General features: G+C 41.4%; 1 protein-coding gene across 5 annotated transcripts in view; it reads right to left on the bottom strand.

Moving 5' to 3' along the window:
- kiaa1549la (KIAA1549-like a) overlaps nt 1-19554 on the bottom strand; it is a 235382-nt gene that overhangs the window by 136519 nt on the left and 79309 nt on the right. For all 5 annotated transcript variants that reach the window (XM_060928288.1, XM_060928289.1, XM_060928290.1 and 2 more), the window contains 3 exons: nt 11915-12137; nt 5749-5882; nt 5462-5630 (listed from right to left, as the gene is read on the bottom strand). In XM_060928288.1, the coding sequence (XP_060784271.1) occupies nt 5462-5630; nt 5749-5882; nt 11915-12137 (526 nt within the window). The remainder of the gene's footprint in view (nt 1-5461; nt 5631-5748; nt 5883-11914; nt 12138-19554) is intronic.

The raw sequence follows: 19554 nt of genomic DNA, 5'->3' as shown, positions 1-19554 counted from the left end.
TTTATTTATATAATAGGAGGGAGAGCAAGCCCCAAACCATCCTTTATCACATCACATCACATTATCTCTAGCCGCTTTATCCTTCTACAGGGTCGCAGGCAAGCTGGAGCCTATCCCAGCTGACTACGGGCGAAAGGCGGGGTACACCCTGGACAAGTCGCCAGGTCATCACAGGGCTGACACATAGACACAGACAACCATTCACACTCACATTCACACCTACGGTCAATTTAGAGTCACCAGTTAACCTAACCTGCATGTCTTTGGACTGTGGAGGAAACCGGAGCACCCGGAGGAAACCCACGTGGACACGGGGAGAACATGCAAACTCCGCACAGAAAGGCCCTCGCCGGCCCCGGGGCTCGAACCCGGACCTTCTTGCTGTGAGGCGACAGCGCTAACCACTACACCACCGTGCCGCCTATTATTATTATTATTAAATTGTAGAAGTCTGGGAGGCTTGCTCCTCATACAGTTATCAACTTGGGACCAATTTAGCATGTTTTAAATCTGAATTTCTTGCGTTTGCTTACCTCAAAGTGTCCGCAGATCATTCACAGACTTATCCATTATATCCACAGTTTTTTGCCAAGTCTCACACAGGTTTCTTTCAAGTCTACTGTTGGGCCAATAAATCATAAATAAAACAGCTCAGATTTGTTTAAGTCGTTTGCCACTCCACTTTATTCTCGTGGGTTCACATACCGCTGCCGTTATTTCCCCCTAATCACGAGTTTGTTGGTCTTCCAAAATGGCGCAGGTTCTGTTTACTTCCGGTTTCGGGTGACATCAGTGAAAAGGGTCTATACCATGGAGCACAGTGAAGACGGTCATCAAGAAGTGGAGAAAATATGGGACAACGGTGACATTACCGAGAACTGGACGTCCCTCCAAAATTGATGAAAAGACAAGACGAAAACTGGTCAGGGAGGCTGCCAAGAGGCCTACAGCTTATACCCACATACAGGGCTATGCTGCGTAGAGACAAAGTGAGGGCGCGTGAGGTTCAGGTGTGGAGTGAAGATAGCACTTTGGCCCTGCAGGGCTGTTTTGACTGTACTGACTGGTCTATCTTTCAGGATTCATCCAATAGTATTGATGAACTGACAGACACTGTATGCAGTTATATCTCTTTTTGTGTGGAAAGCGTAATACCAACTAAAACCATTGTTTCCTACCCCAATAACAAACCTTAGATTTCCAAAGAATTAAAAAAGCTGTTAAGGGAAAAAAGGTCTGTTTTTAAAAGTGGTGATAAAATCGCATATTCTGAAATAAGGAAGGTTGTGCGGGCCGAAATAGCCAAAGCTAAACGTAAATATAAAACTAAGATTGAGTCAAAGTTTAATGAGTCTGACCTCAGATCTGTGTGGACTGGCATGAAACTTATGACAGGCCTAAACAACAGCTGCAATAGTAATACTGTGTTTTTAAAAGGTTTTGCTTCTGATGTGCAGCCGGCAGATGAATTAAATAATTTTTATTTGAGATTTTCGAATGGGCGGCACGGTGGTGTAGTGGTTAGCGCTGTCGCCTCACAGCAAGAAGGTCCTGGGTTCGAGCCCCGGGGCCGGCGAGGGCCTTTCTGTGTGGAGTTTGCATGTTCTCCCCGTGTCCGCGTGGGTTTCCTCCGGGTGCTCCGGTTTCCCCCACAGTCCAAAGACATGCAGGTTAGGTTAACTGGTGACTCTAAATTGACCGTAGGTGTGAGTGTGAATGGTTGTCTGTGTCTATGTGTCAGCCCTGTGATGACCTGGCGACTTGTCCAGGGTGTACCCCGCCTTTCGCCCGTAGTCAGCTGGGATAGGCTCCAGCTTGCCTGCGACCCTGTAGAAGGATAAAGCGGCTAGAGATAATGAGATGAGATGAGATTTTTGAATGATGATTTTAATGATAAAATCATAGACATGCGGAAAAGGGTCAGAGACACGTCTGCTTTTAGTATTGATGTTGCTGCAGTCGAAAAGCTGTTCAAGCATACTAAAATAAGAAAAAGCCCTGGCCCGGATAACATTAGTGGCCGCATGCTTAGGTCTTGTGCAGGACAGTTGAGTGAAATTTTTCAATTTATTTTCACCCTATCCCTTCAGATGCAATCTATTCCAAAAATTTGGAAACATGCCACTGTTATCCCTTTAGCTAAGTGTAGTCACCCCAAGGTTCTCAATGACTTTAGACCAGTGGCTCTCACCTCACTGGTGATGAAGTCATTTGAGAAACTGGTTAAGTGGGAATTAATGTAACGGGTGGAGCAACAGCTAGATCCTCTCCAGTTTGCTTATAGGGCTGGCAGAGGTGTGGAGGATGCTATCCTAACATTGTTAAACTTCCTCTACCACCATCTGGAGGTGCCTAAGACCCATGTCAGGCTTCTTTTTATTGATTTTTCATCAGCATTCAACACCATCCAGCCTTACTTGCTGGCTGAAAAACTCCAAACCCACTTTAACCTTGAGTCTAACCTCATAGGTTGGATAGTTGATTTTTTGGCAGAGTGGACACAGTGTGTAAAAAATTAATGGTGCCCTCTCCTCCATACAAGTTTCACGTACCGGCTCACCTCAGGGCTGTGTGCTCTCCCCCCTTCTCTTCCTGCTGTATACAAATGATTGCAAGAGTAATTATGTGAATAGACATTTTTTTGAAATTTGCTGATGACACAGTCATAGTTAGCCTTTTAAACAATGATGAGAAGGGACATAGTTCTGTTGTTGATGATTTTATTGCTTGGTGTAAAGAGTCTTATTTATCTATTAATGTAGCCAAGACCAAAGATATGATAATTGATTTCCGCAGGTCTCAGAAATCTTTTACACATACTGTTATTCATAACGAAAATGTTGATGTTGTCACAGAATACAGATACTTGGGAACCATTATTGACAACAAATTGTCATTTGAGCAGAACACTGATGCTATGTGTAATAAGGCCCAACAGCGGCTTTTCTGTTTAAGGAAGATGAAGTCTTTTAATGTGTGTAGGACCTTGATGACTTTATTTTATCAAAGTTTTATTGAATCTGTTTTGTCCTTTTGTATTGTTGCGTGGTATAGTGGTCTGCCGCTGACCAGTAAGGGCAGGTTATCAAAACGAGTTAATGTGGCAGCAAAGGTGGTTGGGGTTCATCTTACTCAGCTGCAAGATGTGTATGTAAAACGGGTCATGAGTAAGGCACAACAAATTTTAAAATACCCCGACCACCCACTTTTTGGGGAATTTAGTTTGCTCCACTCAGGCCGCCGTTTTAGAATTCCTGCTGTAAGGACAAGGCGTGCCAGAGATCCTTTTATTTTAGTGGCTATTAGGACCCTTAATTCATTAAGGGACACCTAATTTTTTTTTCTCCTATTTTTTCTGTAGTTACTGTTATTGTCATTGTTTAGTGGCAATAACTAACAGCGACAGTTATGGGTTGGGTGGGCTGGTGGGTATATTTATTTGAGTAATGTGTTTGTGTGTAAATATATTTATGAATGTGTCTGTGTGGTCCATGTCCATGTCTGTTTTCTTAACTCATGTTCTCTGAATACCTGCTGCACACCAAATTTCCTTTTTTAAAGGATAATAAATCTGAAACTTGAACTTGAACTTGTACAGCAACACTGAAGGAGCTGCAGGAATTTCTGGCAAGTACTGGTTGTGTACTACATGTGACAACAATCTCCCGTATTCTCCATATGTCTGGACTATGAGGTAGGGTCAAAGAAAAACATCCAGGCCTGGATAAATTTTGCAAAAAAAAAATCAACTCTCCCAAAAGCATGTGGGAAAATGTGTTATGGTCTGATGAAACCAAGGTTGAACTTTTTGGCCACAATTCCAAAAGGTACGTTTGGTGCAAAAACAACACTGCGCATCACCAAAAGAACACCATACCCACGGTGAAGCATGGTGGTGGCAGCATCATGTTTTGGGGTTGTTTTTCTTCAGCTGGAACAGGGGCTTTAGTCAAGGTGGAGGGAATTATGAACAGTTCTAAATACCAGTCAATTTTGGCCCAAAACCTTCAGGTGTCTGCTAGAAAGCTGAAGAGGAATTTCATCTTTCAGCACGACAATGACCCAAAGCATACATCGAAATCAACAAAAGAATGGCTTCACCGGAAGAAAATTAAAGTTTTGGAATGGCCCAGCCAGAGCCCAGACCTAAATCCAATTGAAAATCTGTGGGGTGACCTGAAGAGGGCTGTGCACAAGAGATGCCCTCGTAATCTGACAGATTTGGAGCGCTTTTGCAAGGAAGAGTGGGCAAATATTGCCAAGTCAAGATGTGGCAGGCTGATAGACTCCGACCCAAAAAGACTGAATGCTGTAATTAAATCAAAAGGTGCTTCAACAAAGTATTAGTTTAAGGGTGTGCACACTTATGCAACCAGCTTATCATACTTTTTTTTTTCCCCCCTAACAGATTTGTTTGTTTTTCAATTGAATTCTACAGGTTATAGGTCACATTAAAGGTAGGAAAAGTTTTGAAATTATTGATCGTGGTCTCATTTTTTTACATCAGAAAAACCGATCATTTTAACAGAGTGTGTAAACTTTTTATATCCACTGTATATGGTAACTCTACTTTAATTCCTAACAAATCCCCCAATTCACCAGTGTACATTACACCATAGAATGGAGGTGGAAGCGAAGTAGAAAATACAAGTTTTGGTTGATAAAAATAGCATATTTAACAACAAAACCTTACTGCAGTGTCCAGCTTCATGGCTCCAAAGAAAATCGGTTACTCTAAAGGGGCAACATCAAACTTCAACTTCTGATGGAATCTAAAACCTGATTGGTTGAAATTAATTTATAGGAATGCAAACTGTCCCAAGTCTCCCCCATCCCAAGTCTCTCCTACTGTTAGAGATGAAAGTTCATCTTAGTACATGGCTCATTCTATAATTGCAGGTACATTTCAAGCATTGACTCTGTTAGTCATCGTCAACTCTGTTGTCGCTGATATTTTCCACCATTTTGTGTCTTAACTGTACATTCAAACTAGTTACCACATGATGTGTATAAAAACAGAATTTTATGGATTTTAATCACATTATTGTTGTTAAAAAAATGAGTGAGAGATTCACTCCGATATCACGATAACAGAGTTGACGAATAATTAATCGACTGTTGGTGTAAAATCCTCAACGTTTTGTTCAAATTAATGAGAGAAGAAACCAAACATACCCATAACTCACTGCCTTTCTGAAGTTTCCCACCAGAAGAAGTCTCACCGCTCTCCCCTCTTTTATATAAATAATTTATCATTTATATCAAAGAAATGCCAATGCAAGAAGCAAAAGTCAGACACTAAACAGGTATTAAATAATTAAACCACCTTTGCTGTAAATGGAGAATCATGTACATTAGAATTTTTTTTCATTCCTTTAAGACTCTTATGTGAGGAATACAATCTGGCATGTTTGTATTGCTGTTTGATGACTGCAGAAATGAACACAAATGTGTTACTTACGCTCAGCTATGATCATGGGAGGGAAGTAGAGGAAATATCCGACCAGCTCCGCACTCAGCTGGTTAATTAGCGCGCTCGCCACGGTGCCGTTCAGCGCCACACTGCCGTTCCACACCACATACACCAACGATACAGCCAAAGAGTTTCCTGTCTGATAGGTGTTTAGAATCTGCCCACACACACACAAACACACAAAGGATATATATTTATATATAAAAAGATGGTGGAAAAAATACCACAGGCTTAACATTTCAAATGGATTCAAAGCAGAGAAGCAGCTGAAGTACCTCGACTGAAAGATTTCCATAAAAGTCTTCCACTTTCTCCTGAGCTTCGGAGAAAACATTCATCAAACGCTGCTCCATAACCTGGATGAAACCGCACGACTTGATGTTGTCCGTCTGACCCACGAACCTAAGAACTGATCCGGAACACATGCAGACAAAAATGCGTCATGACTGAAACTTTTCTGAATATCCAAAACATTAGACATATATTTCTACACGTCGTATTAAAAATAAACATTTCGCAATATAGCTTAATGACATACACACCACCATGCTGCTGAATTCTCATTCTCATAAAAAGAATTTTCCCCAACACCCAATTATTTTTGTCTAGCGGACCAAAAGCTCCTGAATTTGAATCACAAAATTCCAATTTTATTAGAGGTTTTTTTTTTTAAAGGAGAACTGAAGGCAAATTTTTTATTATCAAAATTCGATTTCTCTCATTTTATTAAATATAGGAATGCATTTCTCATCTCATCTCATTATCTCTAGCCGCTTTATCCTGTTCTACAGGGTCGCAGGCAAGCTGGAGCCTATCCCAGCTGACTACGGGCGAAAGGCAGGGTACACCCTGGACAAGTCGCCAGGTCATCGCAGGGCTGACACATAGACACAGACAACCATTCACACTCACATTCACACCTACGCTCAATTTAGAGTCACCAGTTAACCTAACCTGCATGTCTTTGGACTGTGGGGGAAACCGGAGCACCCGGAGGAAACCCACGCGGACACGGGGAGAACATGCAAACTCCGCACAGAAAGGCCCTCGCCGGCCACGGGGCTCGAACCTGGACCTTCTTGCTGTGAGGCGACAGTGCTAACCACTACACCACCGTGCCACCCCGGAATGCATTTCTGATCGCTATTTTGTCATTGCAAGTTCTGAGTGTTTGAAATATGCTCTGTAATTTATCAGTCCATATAGTCAAAGCAATGGCCATAAACGAGATTCGTTGAGACCTGTGCGAGACATCGTAGGACGGAAGTAAAACGTACAGCGGAAATCAAAGTGACCAACATCTGCCAACGTTGTCAAAAGACACGCGCGCCCTCTTTCGAATGCCGATGTAACCAAGCCGGAAGTTTTGTTTGTTTTGATAGCAATCGGGAAAGTTTGAAAAAAGTAGGCAGTAATCGTCATTTAAACTCGTTTTTGTGCAATATTTTGTTTGGAAAACAGTTTTCAAAATGGCGGCACTGACACCTGGCTGACACTTCACGTTTCGAAGTCTCGCACAAGTCTCGTGAAGACCACGCGGATAAGCGACGCCTGCCGTGGACCAAACAAACTAAATTCAACACGGCTAAAAACCAAATCGGCCGATAAGTCTCATCTCATCTCATTATCTCTAGCCGCTTTATCCTTCTACAGGGTCGCAGGCAAGCTGGAGCCTATCCCAGCTGACTACGGGCGAAAGGCGGGGTACACCCTGGACAAGTCGCCAGGTCATCACAGGGCTGACACATAGACACAGACAACCATTCACACTCACATTCACACCTACGGTCAATTTAGAGTCACCAGTTAACCTAACCTGCATGTCTTTGGACTGTGGGGGAAACCGGAGCACCCGGAGGAAACCCACGCGGACACGGGGAGAACATGCAAACTCCACACAGAAAGGCCCTCGCCGGCCCCAGGGCTCGAACCCAGGACCTTCTTGCTGTGAGGCGACAGCGCTAACCACTACACCACTGTGCCGCCCCGGCCGATAAGTATAATATTTAATTGCAATTAGTTGCCAATACGAGTCACGATATAAGGTTACTAAAACCGAAAACGTAATTGAATAACACGTTAATTAAGAAATAAAGCAAGTTTAAAAATGACTTCAGTTCCTCTTTAATAGAACAATTAATGAATTTAGAGCCACGTGGCCGTAAATTCTCCGCTATTTTTTCCTGCTTCACCATGACCCAATTCAAGATATGACATCATGCATCACGTGGTGGGCTTTCCCTGTTCGCTCAAGGCATTGTGGGATACAAATTTGAAACAGGAGAGAAAAATGGAGGACGTGAGTGTGTGAATGAAACGTGAAAGACCGACTACAGTAACGGAAAGAAAGCAAGAAGAAAAGACGTTATGTTATATTTGAAGGAAAGGAAACGCAGGACCAAACTAATAAATATCGGCGGTCAGCGAGCACCTCGGTGTGATCACCTGTTCGTTTAGAGACAGAATGATGGAACTGTCAGTGCACGCTCAAAGGTAAACCTGCGCATGCACACGCGCACACACATGGACTTCCTCTGTCTGCTTGACTGCGCGAAGCAAGTGATTTCATGCACATTATTTGCTTTAATCCCCTCAAATTAAATAACTTCCCAGCCACAGAATGGCCTGATATTTTGTGAGATATTACAGAAATAAACATATAAGAAGAAGAAACCTTTATTTGTTACATGCAAACTTCAAGCACAGTGAAATTCATCTTCTGCATTTAACCCATCTGAAGCAGTGAACACACACACACACACCCAGAGCAGTGGGCAGCCACACTACAGCGCCCGGGGAGCAGTCAGGGGTTCGGTATCTTGCTCAAGGGCACCTCAGCCCAAGGCCGCCCCATGTTAACCTAACCTGCATGTCTTTGGACTGTGGGGGAAACCAGAGCACCCGGAGGAAACCCACGTGGACACGGGGAGAACATGCAAATTCCGCACAGAAAGGCCCTCGCCGGCCACTGGGCTCGAACCCAGAACCTTCTTGCTGTGAGGCGGCCGTGCTAACCACTGCACCACCGTGCCGCCCAAATGCTATGCCATGACCCGGATTCAAACCAGGGTTGCTGCAGCCACAACACAGAGTGCTAACCACTATACCATCACAGCACCCTTTAAAAAAAAAAAAAGACAGAGTCCCGCTGTATTACTCAGGCTGCACTGCAGTGTCTATTCACAGGCGCGATCCCACTACTGATTGGCACGGGGGCTTTGATCAAATTTCAGACGGGACTAAATTTCACCCATTTTATGAAATTGAAAGGCCGTCTAGCTTTAAAGCTGATTGGTTAGAAGGTGTTCATTCATTTTGTATAGCAGCAACAGCTCTGACGATAGTGTAGCTGCAAAAAAACAGGTTGATATTATTAATTAGGATAAAAACGCAGGTGATTATAGGAAATCACATGCGCTAATTGGTTGAGAGATTCAGATATTTCTCGATAATCACCTCAAGCAACTTAGCAAAATGGCAGCCAATCGCTTCGTCACCGTAAGTGAGGAAGAATAACAAATGATGAAAGAAAATGCTGCTTGTAAAAGTACTAAAGATGCGGCAAAGTTTGGTCTAAAACTATTCAAAGGTAAGGTCGAATTGTGATTTATTTTATCGATTTCAGAGCAAAGTATTTTATGTGAGTCGGCGTAGATAAGTGACACAAGTCTGTGCCGCGACATTATTATATTTGCATTCCACTTTTGAAGTTTGAAATAAGTGATTTTTTTAAGATGATTTTTTAAAAATAATCACCAGTGTATTTATACTAAAACAATTATCTGCCTCAGGCTCAGTGAATATCAGTGAATAATTGTTAATGATTGGTTATTGCTTCTATAGTAATAACTAATACAAGGACTTAAACAGATTAAAAAATATGTGTTAAAAAATATTTTTGGAAGGAGGCTGCAACGTCAGTGTTTTGTTACAGTCAGAGATAAAGCTCTAACTTGACATTTTTCAACATGGGAAAGTCTTCATGATGGAGAATTTTGTCCTTTTTAGAGTTTCTTGGTGTATTTCCATGAGGAAGCTATGGTGTATAGATATAGAAGCTTTTTTTTTTTGACCAAAAGTTCACTGGTTTGATTCCCTGGACCAACAGGAATGGCTGAAGTGCCCTTCAGCAAGGCACCTAACCCCTAACTGCTTTGGGTATGTTGTACATCGCTCTGGATAAGAGAGCCATTCCACTGAATCGGTGCTATTTCCGTCCCTAGAAAATTATATGTATAAATGCACATAAAAATGTACTTTAAAATACATTTCCTTATTACGCAGAATGTCCTGCACATTGATCTGATTTCAAATTTAAGATATATAATTGTAAGGATTAATAAAAACTACCTAAAACACTGAAAAATAGCATGTGTTACCTATCCCTGCACTCTAACTTTATACTTAACTATGAAATATTATGATTAAAATCCTTCAGAAACAGTATTTCTTTTGCACTGTTGTGTGACTCCATATCCTATCCATAGTTTAAATATATTTTTTTCATAAGAAATCCACAATATCTTAGTTAAAATACACATTTTAATCGTGTCCCTGGGTTTTCACTCAGTCCTGTTACCCAAACATATTACCCCATCTGACAAATTTGGAACATTCCATAAATCACATGCTCAACAGGAAGTTACATCAGTTGTGTCTTCTGAAGGCCATGCGAAGACCAAAAGTTAGTTCTTTCATTTACTTTTCTGTATATTTTATTTTTTAACTTTGACTGATAAGGTCAATGTCAACATACTGTCCTGTTACTTAAATTATTTCTTAGATGATATCTGTTTATTTTAAAAATACAGATTTTTGGTAAATCAATAGAATGTGCTAAGTGTGGTCATGCTATTAGCGATGACGCCATGTGGCTTAATCCCATGTATTAGCTAATCCTAGGCTAAAAACTCAGTCCTGTTACTTTCAGAGTTTTGGTAACAGGACTGAAAAAAATGCAGCCATCTTTGACTTCCAAACCTTGTAACGTAGCCTGAGGTTGACCAATACACATTTTGAATAGTTAAATATGTGTGTTATTATAATCAGTGTTGAAAAGATATAACAAATTAAGTTTAATTTGGGAGTGGTACAAGCAAATGGCACCCATTCGGTGGAATGTCCCAAAAGCATCTGCTAAATGCCAGTAATGTAATGTAATGTACTTTCTGCTTCAGTGTACTTTATTTTTCTGCCTTTTACTTCAGATTAAACATGAACATCTCCACGAACCTAAAGAGCAATATGTGTTAAGTGCAATTCTACATGTAGCCCTCTTAGGCCTTTAATTTCCATCCATTATCCGTAACCGCTTATCCTGTGCAGGGTCACAGGCAAGCTGGAGCCTATCCCAGCTGACTATGGGCAAGAGGTGGGGTACACCCTGGACAAGTCGCCAGATCATTACAGGACTGAAACATCGAGACAAAGAACCATTCACACCTACAGTCAATTTAGAGCCACCAATTAGCCTAACCTGCATGTCTTTGGACTGTGAAGGAAACCGGAACACCCAGAGGAAACCCACACAGATACGGGGAGAACATGCAAACTCCACACAGAAAGGCCCCCGTCAGTCACTGGGCTTGAACCCAGAACCTTCTTGCTCTGAGGTGACAGTGCTAACCACTATACCACCGTGCCACCCCCTGATTTTTATCATTATTGTAAAATTATTTAAAATTTGTTTACCCTAAGGCAAAGCTAAATTAAAAAAAAATCTATATACTGTATGTATGAGTTTTCCTGAATCATCAAAACGGCAGAGGAGAACATCTCAAACGCTGCTACTGCTCTACTGTGGTGCAGAGAGTTCTTTGGAGAACATCCCACAAAAATGGAGACACGTCTGAACTTTAGGTGACCCGGTGTGTCCACTCATCAGGTTTGCTCCACTTCCCATGTAAAGGAGTCGAGTCCGTGTAAAGCTGCTACGGCGAATTTATCAGAAATGATATGAAATGTGAATCTCGAACACACACACACACACGCTACTAATTATCTCTCGATAGGTATCAGTATATGATTACATGTTATTACTAATATGTTATTACATCTTATACACCATATGACAATATACAAAGTCTTACATGTGTAATTTCTCTCACGATTTAGACCACTATTTATTTGATATTCAATTTGTAATTGAAATCATCTCTAATCTTTCATTTGGTCCATGATGAGTTCCTATAGCTAGGTGCTTTCGTAGATCTGAAAAAGTTTTTAGAAAACATAACATTAGACAAGCAATTTGTATTGTACTGTATGTTAGTATTATATAAATAATAGTTTTTTATTTCACAAAAGTGAGACTTACATTTTTGAATCCAGCATAATTTTGTTTTGAAAACCTTTCATTTTCTGAGAAAGCCCAAGCATCAACAGGCATTCAAAACACACATACAGTATATAAGGCATCACATCCAGAATGTGCAGCCTCACCTGTTTTAAGCTGCAGGTGGATGCCCGGGGCAGACTGCCAGGAAGCTACAGGCATGGGGACTGCCAACACCACGGGCGCATGCTGTCTGAGGTCACTCAGGAGCTTATCGAAGCCATAGGAGGTCAGAGTCTCCACCACGCCTGCTGCCATGTACACCGTTTTCTCGCTCATGACGTAATATCCCAGAGTGACATTGGAGGGTGTGCACACATCACGCTCCAGCTGAGAACAACACACAAGATTAGTTTGACATACAGCCTCGGTGTAAGCTCGAAGCTCTATCTAAGCTTAATCAAAGCTTCATTTCTGCTTCTGGAGTTCTGTGTGAATCAGTCTGAGCCACTCCGTATCGGTATGGGATTGTCCAAATGGATCCAAATCATTCTGAACAAGTATGAATCAGTTCGAGTCCATTCGAGTCAGCGTGAACCAGTGTTGTAGTCGAGTCACTAAACCTCAAGTCCAAGTCCAGTCTTGAGTCCTCAGTGTTCAAGTCCAAGTCATTAAAGAAAATTTTAAGTCAATTCCAAGTTGAGTCCGAGTTGAGAACAAGACTCCATCCACACCACTTGACGCTGGCTGTTGCTACCTTTATGTGAAAGCGTCTCTGCTGCTGTGTTGGACTAACATTACTGCTCGACTGCCCCATTTTAGTTAACAGGCTACAGATAAAAAGCTTGTTCATCGCTCAGCAAGCCCCGCCCACTATCAACAGGGTAATAACATGAGAGAGGGTTAACACTAGCTAGCTCATCACTCAGCAAGCAAGTCCCGCTATCAACAGGGCAATGAACATAGCGTGTCACTTCCTTCTCTGGGTGGAGTCTGGCCAAATGATGACTGAAGTTCGAGGTTGTCCCCGTCGTCTCCTCAATAGTTCTACATATGGAACACATAGCAGAGCGTTTTTTCCCACTGCACGAGAAGTCTGTAAAAGCAAAACGGACAATCCTAGGGGCTTCTCTCCAGGCATTTTAGTGCCATTAATGTTAGTTTGTTCCTGAACATGACGTATGAACAGGTGAATGTGCATTCTCTTCTCTTGCACAAAACTAGTATAAAATTAATGTAGATATAAATATCTTATGCTAAATTATTATGGCATGTTACAAAAAATAAAGAAAAAAATCCGAGTCCTCATCTCCAATATACGAGTCCGAATGCAGTTAATGCACAAGTCCGAGTCAGCAGTGCTCAAGTCCAAGTCAAGTCACGAGTCCTTAAAATTAAGGCATGAGTCGGACTACAAGCCTGGCGTGAACCAGTGTAAATCCGTGTGAACCAGTCTGAATCAGTCTGATTCATTCCAAATCATTCTGAACCAGTCTGAATCAATTTCAAACAGTTTGAACCTGTATGAATCAGACTGAAACAAAGTGTACAAGTCTGAATTAGTCTGAACAAGTTTGAATGATTTTTAACCAGTTTAAAACAGTTTAAATCACTCAAAAACAGTCTAAATCAGTCAGAATCACTCTGAAACAGTTTCTCTCAGTCTTAGCTCATTTTATTTCAGAACACACACACAGATATATATATATATATATATAAAATGAACACACCGATCAGCCATAAAATTAAAAACACTGACAGGTGGGGGGTGTCGTGGCTCAGGTGGATAAGGCGCCATACCATAAATCCGGGGACCCGGGTTCAATTCCGACCCGAGGTCATTTCCCGATCCCTCCCTATCTCTCTCTCCCGCTCATTTCCTGTCTCTACACTGTCCTATCCAATAAAGGTGAAAAAAGCCCCAAAAAAATCTTTAAAAAAAAAAAAACACCTGTCAAGCAATGGGATATATTAGGCAGCAAGAGAACAGTCAGTTCTTGAAGTTGATGTGTTGGAAGCAGGAAAAATGGGCAAGCGTAAGGATCTGAGCGACTTGGACAAGAACCAAATTATGATAGTGAGATGACTGGGTCTGAGCATCTCCAAAATGGCACATCTTGTGCAATGTTCCTAGTATGCAGTGGTTAGTACCTACCAAAAGTGGTCCAAGGATGCAAAGGTGAACCGGCGACAGAATCATGGATGTTGAAGGCTCGTTAATTCGCATGGGGCACGAAGGCTAGCCCATATGGTCCAATCCCACAGAAGAGCTACTGTAGAACAAACTGCTGAAAAAGTTAATGCTGACACCTTTCTGTTTCAGCTAGCATTAACTTCTTCAGCCCATTTTTCCTGCTTCCAACACATCAACTTCAAGAACTGACTGTTTTATAAAATAAAATATATATATACAGTGGTGCTTGAAAGTTTGTGAACCCTTTAGAATTTTCTATATTTCTGCATAAATATGACCTAAAACATCATCAGATTTTCACACAAGTCCTAAAAGTAGATAAAGAGGACGCAGTTAAACAAATGAGACAAAAATATGATACTTGGTCATTTATTTATTGAGGAAAATGAGCCAATATTACATATCTGTGAGTGGCAAAAGTATGTGAACCTCTAGGATTAGCAGTTAATTTGAAGGTGAAATTAGAATCAGGTGTTTTCAATCAATGGGATGACAATCAGGTGTGAGTGGGCACCCTGTTTTATTTAAAGAACAGGGATCTATCAAAGCCTGATCTTCACAACATGTGTTTGTGGAAGTGTATCATAGTACAAACAAAGGAGATTTCTGAGGACCTCAGAAAAAGCGTTGTTGATGCTCATCAGGCTGGAAAAGCTTACAAAACCATCTCTAAAGAGTTTGGACTCCACCAATCCACAGTCAGACAGATTGTGTACAAATGGAGGAAATTCAAGACCATTGTTACCCTCCCCAGGAGTGGTCGACCAACAAAGATCACTCCAAGAGCAAGGCGTGTAATAGTCGGCAAGGTCACAAAGGACCTCAGGATAACTTCTAAGCAACTGAAGGCCCCTCTCACATTAGCTAATGTTAATGTTCATGAGTCCACCATCAGGAGAACACTGAACAACAATAGTGTGCATAGCAGAGCTGCAAGGAGAAAACCACTGCTCTCCAAAAAGAACATTGCTGCTCATCTGCAGTTTGCTAAAGATCACGTGGACAAGCCAGAAGGCTGTTGGAAAAATGTTTTGTGGATGGATGAGACCAAAATAGAACTTTTCGGTTTAAATGAGAAGCATTATGTTTGAAGAAAGGAAAACACTGCATTCCAGCATAAGAACCTTATCCCATCTGTGAAACGTGGTGGTGGTAGTATCAAGGTTTGGGCCTGTTTTGCTGCATCTGGGCCAGGATGGCTTGCCATCATTGATGGAACAATGAATTCTGACTTATATCAGTGAATTCTAAAGGAAAATGTCAGGACATCTGTCCATGAACTGAATCTCAAGAGAAGGTGGGTCATGCAGTAAGACAACAACCCTAAGCACACAAGTCGTTCTACCAAAGAATGGTTAAAGAAGAATAAAGTTAATGTTTTGGAATGGCCAAGTCAAAGTCCTGACCTTAATCCAATCGAAATGTTGCGGAAGGACCTGAAGCGAGCAGTTCATGTGAAGAAACCCACCAACATCCCAGAGTTGAAGCTGTTCTGTATGGAGGAATGGGCTAAAATTCCTCCAAGCCAGTGTGCAGGACAGATCAACAGTTACTGGAAATGTTTAGTTGCAGTTATTGCTGCACAAGGGGGTCACACCAGATACTGAAAGCAAAGGTTCACACATGTCTGGTTTTTGGTGCAATATCTCCATAGGTGTATAGAGGCCCATTTCCAGCAACTCTCACTCCAGTGTTCTAATGGTACAATGTGTTTGCTCATTGCCTCAGAAGGCTAATGGATGATTAGAAAACCCTTGTACAATCATGTTAGCACAGCTGAAAACAGTTGAGCTCTTTAGAGAAGCTATAAAACTGACCTTCCTTTGAGCAGATTGAGTTTCTGGAGCATCACATTTGTGGGGTCGATTAAATGCTCAAAATGGCCAGAAAAATGTCTCGACTATATTTTCTATTCATTTTACAACTTATGGTGGGAAATAAAAGTGTGAGTTTTCATGGAAAACACAAAATTGTCTGGGTGACCCCAAACTTTTGAACGGTAGTGTATATATATATATATATATAGTAATGTAAGTAACATTCTGTTGATGTTCCACACCATTAAACATAACTATAAATGGGAAACAAAGTACAATATGTTTTTCTTTAATGATTAAAAATATAATGATTAGCAAATATTCCTGTGGTATAAGAGGAAGAAAACACTTTTATGCTGTTATAGGAAAATGATCAACTTCAGGGTTGAAACCGTAACTCTAGTTTACATTCCAGGCATTTAGCAGATGCTCTTATTCACAGCGACATACAACATACCCAGAGCAGCCTGGAGAGTAGGTGGGGATTAGGTGCCTTGCTCAAGGTCACTTCAGCCATTCCTGCTGGTCCAGGGAATCGAACTGGCAACCTTTTGGTCCCAAAGCTGCTTCTCTAACCTTTAGACCATGGCATGCTGCAGCACATCCACCCGGTCACTGATTATGTTCCTGTAGCAGCACACCCCAAGCACTTAATTCCTTACTTGTGTCTTAAGATTTGTGTAGGATTGATCTGTTATGTCTAGCTACATGACACCACATTTGTGCTTATCTGTGTGACGCAGTTTCGCAAAAGTCAGTAGACTCTGAAGACAGAGAACAGAGAAGGAGCATTCGGAGAAAGAAAGGCAGGAAAAGAGAATATGAAAGGAAAGGGAGAGGAAAGAAAATACTGATCAAGAGGCAGGGTTAGGGAAAGAGGTAGAGAGGAAGAAGTGTGGGACAAGAAAGGAGGAGCAGGGAAGAGAGGAAGATGCAGAGAGAGAAAACGAGAGAAGGGAGGAGGGAGCAAGGAAGACAAGGGGAGGTTGGTCAAGCGATGGGGAGAAATACAGAAAAAGAGTGAGACACAGAAGACGGATGCATTCACAGACTGAGAAAAATACAGATAAGGAGAGAGAGGAAGGAAGAAACAGTGAGAGAGATGGAGACGGTAGATATAAATAGAGGAGGAATTAACTGGCATGGAAAAAGGGAAAGAGGTGAGGAGAAAGAAAAAAGTGGGAAGGGAAAACAAGAGAGATGGTGCAGAAGGGGATGTAGAAACTGATGGAAAATAGAGAGAGTTGAGATAGTAGTAGAGATAGAAAGGCAAAAGAGCGAGATACAGAGACAGGATGTAGAAACAGGAGACAGAGAGAGAGAGGAAAGAGTGGGCGAGAGACAAACAGACAGCTCCAGGAGCAGCGTTCTCCGACAGCAGACAGCGCTAATTCTCAGGTTGAGTCACTCGTGTGGTGGGTAGAACAGACACTGACACTGTCTTCAACCGGTAATAACAACAATCTTCAGTGTCACACTCGTTTATCGCTGTATCGCGCATTTCCCTTTTTCCTGATAATTACTGAAAGCTAGAAAACAAGTCCTCACTCAGGATCTGTTCAAATGTTTGTCATCATTTCAGTGCAACGTCACAGCGTTCATTAAAGCTAAGCTGAATAACAGACGACAACAAGACGGGAGGATTTTACAAATTAGGAACGTTAATTGTCTTTTAATTTTCTTATACTGCATTAAATGACACGACTTTAAAACAGTGATGTGATGTACAATGAGGCATAAATAAACATAAACAGCTGAGGTTGTTGGTTTTTATTAACTTAGATAAGGGTAATGTTAATAAAGTTAATAAGTCAGTAAATTTGAAGTTACAGAGCTACTGTTCCTACCCTAAAGTGGATTATTTTCCTATAACAGCACATCCTGAAGTGTTTTATTCCTCTTTTATGACAGTTATTTGCCACTGATTCAGATATTTCATTTATTAATGAACAACATTATCCATTTTATCCATTTATAGTTCCATTTGTTATCAGTTATAACCCATTCCTGCTCACAATGAAAACCATAAACTCTCCGTTATTGTGGTGTCCTGTGGGGATGGGAGAAAAAAGTCGAAACTTTAATCGACGTAGTAACATTTACGGAAATCTGTTGTTACGGCTCCAATAGGAATCAGAACCAAATTCAATTTTAAATTTATTTGTCACGTACATGATCATACAGAGTACATGATGTGGTGAAATGCTTATTGCAATGCTCCGTAAGTCTCATCTCATCTCATTATCTCTAGCCGCTTTATCCTGTTCTACAGGCAAGCTGGAGCCTATCCCAGCTGACTACGGGCGAAAGGCGGGGTACACCCTGGACAAGTCGCCAGGTCATCACAGGGCCGACACATAGACACAGACAACCATTCACACTCACATTCACACCTACGGTCAATTTAGAGTCACCAGTTAACCTAACCTGCATGTCTTTGGACTGTGGGGGAAACCCATGCGGACATGGGGAGAACATGCAAACTCCACACAGAAAGGCCCTCGCCGGCCACGGGGCTCGAACCCGGACCTTCTTGCTGTGAGGCGACAGCGCTAACCACTACACCACCGTGCCGCCCCTGCTCCGTAAGTAGTGAAGATAATTGGGGGGTATGAAAAAAGAAAGGAAGTAAAATAGAATGTAATAAATAGAAAAAAAAACGTGATGAAAGAGTGCTCTGCAGAATATACACAATATACAGAATATGTATCAATATATATATATTCTCTACATATTCTGTATATTGTGTATATTCTGCAGAGCACTCTATCATCACCTTTTTTCTCTTTATGTATAAATATATTTATACATATATAATATAATAATAATTTGTAGTCATTTATTTATAATAATTTATTATATATATAATGTGATAAATATATGTATAAATATAATATATTTTTCTATTTACAGCTGTGGTCAGAAGTTTACATACAGTGACATGAATGTCATCTTGGATATGAATCTCATGGGCTTTTTAGTAATTTCTTTGAACCGTTCTTTTCCTGTGGCAGAATGATTGTACAGCATACATCTTGAATTAAAAAAAAAAAACACTAGAATTTGGTGCACAAGTTTTAATTATCTTTGGGTTTTCTGAAATCAACACAGGGTTAAAATTAAGAACTAAGAAACCTTTATTCGTCACATACACACTTCAAGCACAGTGAAATTCACCCTCTGCATTTAACCCATCTGAAGCATGAACACACCCAGAGCAGTGGGCAGCCACACCAGAGCGCCCGGGGAGCAGTCAGGGGTCAGGTACCTTGCTCAAGGGCACCTCAGCCCAAGGCCGCCCCACGTCAACCTAACTGCATGTCTTTGGATTGTGGGGGAAACCGGAGCACCCGGAGGAAACCCACGCAGACACGGGGAGAACATGCAAACTCCACACAGAAAGGCCCTCACCAGCCGCTGGGTTCAAACCCGGAACCTTCTTGCTGTGAGGCGACAGCACTAACCACTACACCACCGTATGTATTATACATACAGGGTCAAAAATATACATACAGCACACCTAATATCTGGGTAAAATGTCTCTTCGTAAGACTCACCTTGACCAAACATTTTTGTTTACCATGAACAAGCTTCTGGCAGAATTCTGGTTGGATATTTCATAACTCTTCATGGTAGAATTGGTAGAGTTCAATTAAATTTTTATTTTCCTTGGCATGGACTTGACTTATAAGCCCGGTCCATATATTTTCAATAGGGTTGAAGTCAGGGCTTGTTTTAAGCTTAATATTAGCCTGCTTTATCCTACACAACCAGCTCTGATGCGTGTTTGGGTTCA

The sequence above is a fragment of the Neoarius graeffei genome, chromosome 8 (assembly GCF_027579695.1).
Source record: "Neoarius graeffei isolate fNeoGra1 chromosome 8, fNeoGra1.pri, whole genome shotgun sequence".
Lineage (NCBI taxonomy): Eukaryota > Metazoa > Chordata > Actinopteri > Siluriformes > Ariidae > Neoarius > Neoarius graeffei.
This window is presented reverse-complemented; position numbering and strand designations above follow the sequence as displayed.